The sequence below is a fragment of the Akebia trifoliata genome, chromosome 14, assembly GCF_017979445.1.
Source record: "Akebia trifoliata isolate Shusen 1 chromosome 14, ASM1797944v1, whole genome shotgun sequence".
Lineage (NCBI taxonomy): Eukaryota > Viridiplantae > Streptophyta > Magnoliopsida > Ranunculales > Lardizabalaceae > Akebia > Akebia trifoliata.
This window is the reverse complement of record NC_141388.1, coordinates 34149467-34159031: the sequence shown is the minus strand read 5'-3', so window position 1 is coordinate 34159031 and position 9565 is coordinate 34149467. Positions and strand designations below refer to the sequence as shown.

The 9565-nt window shown below is 35.1% G+C and overlaps 1 protein-coding gene across 1 annotated transcript; it reads right to left on the bottom strand.

Moving 5' to 3' along the window:
• Nucleotides 1-1434: 1434 nt before the first annotated feature.
• Nucleotides 1435-8668, bottom strand: LOC147386907 (putative choline kinase 2). Its single transcript, XM_086422885.1, has 7 exons — nucleotides 8133-8668; nucleotides 4969-5090; nucleotides 4696-4891; nucleotides 4117-4234; nucleotides 3874-3921; nucleotides 3545-3645; nucleotides 1435-2127 (listed from the first exon to the last, which is right to left on the bottom strand). Exons 1-7 carry the CDS (start codon nucleotides 8478-8480, stop codon nucleotides 2017-2019), a joined length of 1044 nt encoding a protein of 347 aa, XP_086279011.1. The 5' UTR covers nucleotides 8481-8668; the 3' UTR covers nucleotides 1435-2016.
• Nucleotides 8669-9565: the final 897 nt, after the last annotated feature.

Here is a 9565-nt window from a genome sequence, read left to right as displayed (position 1 = left end):
TTGCTTGATTCAAGTCGAGTTCGATAATTTGAGATTGTTAAACATTTTTTCTTCTTTATTTATTTGCTAATTGCTATACCATTCTATTTTACTATTATAATTCTTTTATTTTATAAGAAATCATATTAACGTGGTAGAAGATAATATTTTGAAAAACCTAAAAATATAATTTTCAAACTAATATATCATTCGGATCTATATAGATATAAGGATGGATCTATATTAGACGTGAATCGGACTAGGATCAATATTCAACTCATTTTTTATTCATATTTACTCTCAATGTGCAACCCGTTAAATTCGGATTTTGGATCACTCAAATTTCAATAAATTCCTACCCATTTTATATCCCAATTCGTCATCTTCAAGTTCTTTACCCTCTATTGTAAAAGAATAATGCTGAAGTGACCTCAAGATTGGACCTCACATCGCACACCCTAACGTGAAAATTATGGAAATCATAAATGTTTCCTCGAGATATGAGTGAAAAAGCATCTATGGTTTCTATCTACTTTTACGTCAAGATGTGAGATATGAGATTCAACCTTGAGGTCACTCCAACACGTCTCATTGTAAAATAGTATTATTGTTTTCTACCTTACTTTAATTCCCTTTAAAAGAAAAACCTTAATTTTTTCAGCCAAAATTTCATCTTAATCCTATAACTTGTTCTTGAGATCAGAAGGTAGGAGTGGATAGAATTTAAAGGTCAAAAATCAAAGTAAAATATATTTGAATCATGGGTTCTTGGCTATACGGTTGAGCACAAGAATTTTAGTAATTTTTCTTCAGTTTATGGTCAGAGTAGTCAGAGGTCAAGGGTTATCTCGCTAGTTTGAAAACACAAAGGGATATCTCAAATATTCACAAAAATACGGAGGGGTATGCATTGATCACCTCTGGCTTTTCTTTTACGTTACGCGAAGAAGACTCGGTCACAATGTGGCCCAGGTCAACGCATTAGTCAAGCTAGGGTTTTTCGAACTGAAATTTGCTGTTTCGAAAGTTATGTACTAAGCTAGTATACCAATGATATAACGCCATGTGTATTAAATAATCAAAAGTGATTGGTTACTAAGAGAAAATTTGGGACTAGTTTAAGTGATTTATTTTTAGTAATTTTTTTCAGTACACATGGCATCGTGCCATTAGTCATAAAGTTTAGCACAGCGCCCCCCCCCCCCCCCCCCCCCCCCCACGCCAAAGGATGATAGATCAGTTGCCTCGGGATACATAGGAAAATATTTGTGATTATGTGTATCTCAAGACAACTGGTCTACAGTTCATTGATAAGGGTGTGAAAGTGTAGAAAATTATTACACTTTCCATATATGGGTTAGAAGTTTCGAAATGAGCAGATTTTTTGTGAAGATGCACAGCGTGAAAATATTCAACGGTCCAAGGCCATTGAATTTTGTAATATTAGATCGACCATGACGTCAAAATTTTCATTATTAAATTTTTTTCTTCCACAGCAATACTCTCTTTTATCTTACCAAGAGTGAGAGAATGATATTCACACTAATAAAACAAAACAAAAAAAATAAATTGGAGTGTAATAAGTAAAAGTTGGTCTCAATTTCGAATCCCACCAACCATATTCCTGTAGTGGCCATGCATTGGCTTGGAGCAAGCAGGCACCAGCCATAGCCTGGGTGCAAGGCGTAGGGACTAGTCAGGATGCGTGCAAGCTGGCCTGGATACCCTTCGTTATCAAAAAAAAAAAAAAAGATAAAAGTTGGGGTGCCAATAGAAGTTCTCAGAAAAAGAAAAATTGTCCTCATTCTACCATATACAAGACACAAATTGATGAGGACCTAATATTGTTATATTTCTCATTTAATGGACCTAGAACCCCAAAAAAAAATTTATATTAGGAGAGTACAACACTGACAAATCAAAGCGAAGACACAAGGAGGCTAAGGGGCCAAAATTACTGTCACGGTGTCTGGAGAATGTGAAGCAAAATCAGTACTGCTCCACAACCTACAAGCCGTACCCAAAATCATCGATTCATCATGGGAGAGCTCCAGAAGAACCTAAGAGTGCAGGCTTCGTTGACCAATGCTGTTGAAACCTCTGCCTTGCATACTCCACGTAGTCGAAGTCGATATCATTTACACAATCCTGTAAACATTATAGATGAACCATTGTTATTAATCTTAAATACAAGTTCAAATTCACATCTTTTCTATTACTATGTCATTATTTACCGTACAGTACACATTCTGCAGATGCAAGGGGAGAGGTAATTATAACTATCTCTATTCGTCGAAGTTAATAGGATTATTCCAAGGTCATATATTAAGAAAACTCGATGAGTGAAAAGTGGTCCAATCCAAATAAAACTAAGAATCACCAATCAGGTGCTGATCTTTGGGCCGTAGGATCACCAATGGTTGGAAGGACAGGTTAATGGACTTTTCATTAGACAATAACACTTAAATTTGGTTTTACTCTTATTAAGTACTTATATAGTTTCTTTATTTACCATTAAGTCGGTCCCAATAGTCACTAATTATTTTATTCGATGATTTTACGATCTAGAATAATTTTGTATAAATTAGATTATTTTGTAAAACTATTTACATGAGAAAAAGTTCCTCTAGTGTTAAGAAAACCTAATGAGTACGTATAGGCAATGGGTAGATAGTAAATTCAAAACCCAAAGGGCCTATATATGGGATATTATATTATGGAAGGATTTAATTGATCATACTCGTCAGTGAAAAGGACCTATTTGGTTAAATATTGTATCTAGGTATGTAGTGGTAATATGGATATCTCACATCACACGCAATTCCACAACCTACTATCTTGGTCAATTTGATTGGTTTTGGGTAGCCCAGAATAGGATATCAGAGAAACATGTGTTAGCACTCGGATTGAATACGATTCTCTCTTTTTCCAAACAAAACTAGGACCAAGATAGCTAATCCCAAAATTTTAGAGGAGCAAGAGTTGCTCATCCTAACGGCCATCCAATTAAGAGAGGGATCTATGTTTTGACTTGGCAAAATCCTTAATGGATTGGATCCATTGGAATAGACAACCAAGTATGTGGGACCCATGCTTTGGATTTGAACAAAATCTATAATGGATAGGGTATAGGGATCTATTAAGGGTAGGAAAACCAACTCTATTTGGAGTACAAAAACTCTAAAATTGGTTTCCAACCATGGAGTTGGAATTGGGTTAAAAGACTAGAGTTATTCTCTTACGCATACAACTATAGGGCTTGCTAGAATAATGTATGATTTTAAGATTCGTCTCTGAATATCAATAATAGGGTGTGACATATCCAAGATCACATATAGTGAGGGACGGTCTGGGTTGTGAGGGATACACAACCCGCCCTAATATAAATTTGCCGGTGTATTTAAAGATCCGACAATGGTCATGGTACCCAATTGAAATTAGCTTTTAATTGGATTATCCCCCACCCACACCCACAATATTTATGTATCAACTATCAACACATTATGCATGCAATATTGTACACAGATACACATAACAAGTAGTTGTGAAGATAAGGTGAGAGTACCGAAATTATTCCCCATAAGCCCCAATGTAGATGGCTTGCAAGAGTATACTTTTCAATATCTTGTAGTAGTTGTTCCACTTCAAGGTCACTGGTTTGATCGTCTACATAAGGTCATCATCATAATTTCAGAAAATGGCAATTCAAGGACAAACAAATCTTAAAATTTCAACACAAAATCTCAATAAATCTGTTGTGTTCGAGATAGGTTTTGGTTGATTCACCAAAAGGGGAAGAAATAAATTCTCTATCACCTTAATAAATCAAATCTAAAAACCATACCCTTGCACACCATGCAAAGCCATCCAATAATTTGCAAAGTGAGGACTTACCTGAAGAGCTCAGATATATATGCACAAACTTTTTGCGCTCCTCCAGACCTGTTAAAAGGGCAAGCCAACAAAGCAAGCCATTAGACATATCATCATAATTGAATATATTAGGTAAAATAAAATAAAATATGACTCAAAATTGAAGTAATTGAATCACACAAACACATTCATATAGATCTCTCTGTTAAAATGAAGTGGAAGCAATAAAGCATGGGAAATAATTGAATCTCAGTAGTGGCCCACCTGGGTATTTATCAAAGTCCATGATATGAGGTGTTTCAGTATGATAGTTAGCAGCCATCTCACAGAAATGATTTGCAATGTCAAAGGCTACAGGATTGTAACCTGCATACTCATAATCCTGTAAAAAGGGAGGAATTTACAAGAATAAATACACATTTAGTACCATTAAGTTTCAATAATGTTCTTCTCATTTCCCCTAACAAGAAGAATAAATGAAATGCTTGCACCAAATGCATGAATAAACTATGGGCAACAGGTTCAATTTACCTTTTTCTGATAAGTTACCTTGGAATAATCGACATTTAGGAAACCGTAGACATATTTAACTCAACATAGAAAATTAAGTAATGAAAATTTTCAGTACCCAATGTGATTTCTTCATCATTCATTATATTTCCATACTGACGATCATTATATCTGTTATTTTTTCCCTAAAAAACCTTTTTTTACAGGATAGCTTACTGCTCCAACTCCATAGAGGGAAATCTCTATATTAGAAAAGAATTTCTTCGACACATATAAGACTTCTTTCCTACGTACATACATACATATATGACCAAGATGGAGTGAGAAACTTACAATTATAGTAATTAATTTGGTTTCTTCATCCATCATTATGTTTCCATACTGCAAATCATTGTGGCAAAACCCAACACGATGGTGATCCCCAGAAAACTCCTTTTCCAATACAGATATTTCCTCCTCTATGGTGTCCAAACAAAATGCCTTAGCTACACCAGGAGGACACAACTTTTTGGCTTCACTAAGCCAATTTCTGGAAAAATAAAGGAACAATTTAGTTTAGTATCTTTGCAGATAAAGGTAAAAATAAACTTTAGCTAAAAATTTTACCTCAACCTATCCCAAAGGATTACATTCTTTGGACCAGGCATATTAAGATCATGAAACTCCCTCAATTTAGCTGCTATTAGAGCAGATATTTCTGGATCACGCAAGTTAGATGCTGACAGTGTCTGACGTTTCCACATAAACATGAGATAGAAGATATATTATCAATTCAAGAAAGGTAAATAAATTAGCATTTCAATAATTAGATAATTACACCTATTAGACATGAAGCATTATACTTTGCATAAGCATGGAACACACCATGCACATCGAGCATCATACCCAATAACAAAATAATAGATAAAATCCTCATTTTCAATTTCACCATCTCTACTGAAGAAAATCCCCTACACCATGGAGCACTCCATAATTAGAGGGAGGAGTGATTAGGGTGCCTTCTATTTTTTATCAATGGGTTTCCCTTCTCACCTTTGGGGGGAATATTTTCTTTTATCATAGTCCAACAAGGATCCATGTGGAATGGCCGATTATTTTTTATCATGATCTCCTTTTACCTTAACCATGAAGACTATTTCACAAAAATCAGCAAATTGACATTTCTAGCCCTATACAAAGTAGATTACAAGTTGAAAATTCTGAATCTCCTATTTCTAGGATAACTTTTTGACTCCACACTCAATAAAAGAAGAAAAAAGAAACGTCTTTTACATATAACTTGCTCACTTAGAAAAAAAAAATATTCTTTTACATATAAATTGGCGAGGAAATGAATGTAGAACTGAGGAAAAGACTACTGTGATGCAAGATAGGATTAACCCATTATCTAAAAGAGTAGTGGAAGAGGTTCTTGCAAACGGAGGCCATGACTACCCTACACTAGAAATAGGTAGGCTGAAAAGCCATAGCGTGCCAATAGCAAGGCCCCTCCTACCCTACACACGTCAGGTTGTTGTTCTACTCGGGGGGTTGAGCTTGCTGGGTGATCTAAGGGGAAAAGTCACCTGGTAATGGAATAGTGAGGTTCAAATGATTATTAGGAGAGAAAAGAAAGATAGATAACAAAACTAGGAAACAGCTAAAAAAATCAAAGAGATTGTAAGTGAAGCTAAACACAAAGCATTTGATTGTTAACATGATATGCTGGGAATTAGAATGGAGGAGAAAGATGTTTACAATCTTGCAAGAAAGAGAGAAGAAAACTAAAGAGCTATATCATGTTAAATTTACAAAGAGTGAATAACAAACAGGCATGGTGAAAGAAATGAAAAAATTAAGGAAAGCTGGAGGAGTGAGTTATTTTCAAAAATTACTATGTGAAGACCATGCAAGAGGCCTGAGACTAGAAGATGCGTGAGAGACCAAAGAACACACGTACTTTTACATGTTGATGATATCGAATGTGACGGTAGCTTTAGCCAAGATGAAGGCGGATGGGGTTTAGGGCCACATGGAAACAAAGGTTTGAAATTGTTGGATTGTGATTTTTCTACTAAAGTTATTCAATAATGTTGTGAAGACTAAGCAAATTATAGATGAAGATTCTATAGAAACCAAACAATGAACAAAGGAGAAACAATATTTTTTCACTATTGGAACATCAAACTTATGAGCCACTTAATGAAATATAGAAGTCATGGAATAATGATTGAGACAAATGCACGTCCAATGCAGCAGCCCCAGATGGCTACAATGAACCCCTCTAGTGTACCCATCAATGTGCAAAACGCCCCCTTGTACAGCAAATATTTGACCATGTTTATCATGGGAAAAGGTTTCATGGAGACAAAATCGCGAAGAAGGCATAAATCTGATGAGCTTTTGTGAAAGAAACTCTCATTCTTCATTTTGAAAGTAAAAGAAAACAAATCACAGAGAGGGCCGTTAATCAGTATTTTGGTCTTTTGCATAGGTGATTAGAAATTGTTGATGTGGTTCGTAAGATCATCAAGAACCACTAGTTCAAGGTTTTACTCAATCAATGGTTCCCGACTATGAGACCATAAATATGGTGACAGGTTCAATATTTCAGCTAAAAATGAGATAAGGATCCACCTCTTATGCCATTATTATGAAGGAGGTTGAACAGTTCTTTCATGATTCCCATCTATTCATAAAGTACTTAGGGCTACAACTTTGTAAGATGATCCTAAAGAATCATTTTTGTTCATTGGATTTCCAAGGAACTTATAGAATCGATTACATAACCATATCCTTTCAATTGATAGACTTATTTTTTGCCCATTCACCAATTTTCCTCGATTGCTCAAAAGAATGCAGTATGTTAGATTACTGTGTTAGATGGAAAAAAAGTTAGTCAGGGTCCGTGACCTAAAGCAGACAAGAAGGTATTTGGTGAGAGTATTTATCAGGAGCATTAAACTAGAAAGGCTATCTATTAAGGAGTGACCAAGAAGCCCCCATGAGAGCAAGGGAGCATACGGAAGCCCATATGCAAAGTTGATCGAGACCAGAATGGAGGTATCAACCCATCCATGCGCACAATGATTTGTTGAGATCATGCTACTTATCCTTCACAAGTTGACAAGACCTTGGCCCACCTACCACCTCATGCACACTGACCTAGATTGCATGCGACCTGGCATTTCATAATCCACACGGCAGCAACACCTCTATAATGCTAGATGTCGACATCCTATTGATAATATAACCAGGCAAGCATGCATTATGACCAAGGACCACAAGGTTATAAATAGGTAATGGTCGAAGGCATAGGTACACAATTTTCACTTCCTAAGTAGACACTCAACCAAATTACTAACCAACTTGATCGATGGAGTGTTTTTCTACAAGAGATACAATGAACCAAGTATTCTCAACACAACCATCTTCAGAGCCAAGAAAGAAGCAACTGAGAACTTAGACCCGACCCAATCAGAGATTCCACACTAACTATATAATTATCCAATCAGATCGTGTTTTTGACAAACTGATGTGAGATGGAAACCTCCAAAGAGAAAACGAATGATGGTAATCTAAATCCTAGTGGGGGAATCTCAAAATGAAATCAGATAAAGTGAAGTACCTATCAAAAAAAACAAAATTTCCAATAAAGTGAAGCTAAATCAAACTAGTTTCAAATACAAAATGAAATAAAATAAAATAAATCTACCAAGACCCATTTAGATTTTTAAGTAGAAAAACTCAAATAATTCAAAATCCTTAATCAAATAGGAAACATCACCTACACGAGCATGAATAAACTCCTCAATTCGGCCATTAGAGAACCTTCCAAGCAAACGAGGCCCTTGCCCATTCTTCGACATGAAATCAAACGTTCTTATTTCGTCATCTCGATTGAAGAAAACCTCCACACCTTCACCAAAAATCCGAACCAGAACCTTTCGAGGGATTTTTTCTTCTGTTCTTGTCGTCCATTTGATCTCGTAAACCTGGTTGGTCATCGAACCCTTTAATCGGATCATCTGCAATAAGTTCGAATCAACTACATTAGAAGCTATAGATTGTAGAATCTTCTTTGCTTCTGCAGGAAGACGATCTTCAGTGTTGTTTACGAGATTTTCTACAGAACTCATCGTTACTCGTAAGAGATTGAGCAGAAATTTTTAGAATTTCTGAAATTATAATGGCGAGAGAATGTAATCAGTCTCGTAATTCCAAAGCCCATGGTTCGGTTTGGTTGGGTTCGGTTCGGATTGATTCCGGTTTGAATATGAGATATTAAGAACTAGAACCGATTGTATAAATGCCCAATACTCCATTGGTACCAATCTATCAGATAAGATAATCATTCTCTTAATGGATTACGATCATAATCACAAAATTCTTCGAATTTTTCAAAATATTTGTAAAATTCTTCAATTTAGGGGTTAGCCGATTAATATACGATCCCTCAATTAATCTTGAAATATGGTAACATTTTATCCTTCACCTCCAAAATTTTAAGTTTTTTCAATATTCAAACATCAAGAAGAAGATAAAGATAAGATTTAGAGAGAGCAAAAGAGGATAGTTTTTGATAAGAAATCCAACAAATAATTTGTATAAACTTTGAAATTTTTTACGAAATTTACTCAAATTTATTTGAATCGAACCTTCACTAGAATTTGAACTTTGTTACTACAACGAGGATAGTAATTATGGTTTCAAATCTTAAGTGAGACTCAAATGACTTGCCGGAGTTGTCTTGGTATTGTTTAAGAGCAAGTGAAATATTTCCTATGAATCATCACTCACAACATCTTGTTTGACAATCGGTATTGGATAGATTTTGTTAGAAAGTTCGAAGATTTGTTTTATATGATTGAAAATTAGAGTATTTAAGTAATTTTTCAATAGTCTACGAGAGAGAAGACTAAGGTCAAGAGGCATATCATTAACTTGAGAACATGAGGGTTTCTCAAATATCCACCAAAATGTAGAGAGTATGTAGTGGGATCCATTAATGAGTACTTACATGCACTATAAGTATAGATTTGAGAAAACAAAGGTTGATTTTTGGAGGTGATCTCTACCGTTAAGTAGTCGTTGGAAAAGATTTGGTTTGTTGTAGAAGTAGGGTAAGAAATTGCTCCTTTAACAGTAATTTTGAAGTTACTCAAATTATAATTCTAAATTCTAAAACCCAAATTTTCATTTAAGCTAAAAGTCAAAAATCCAA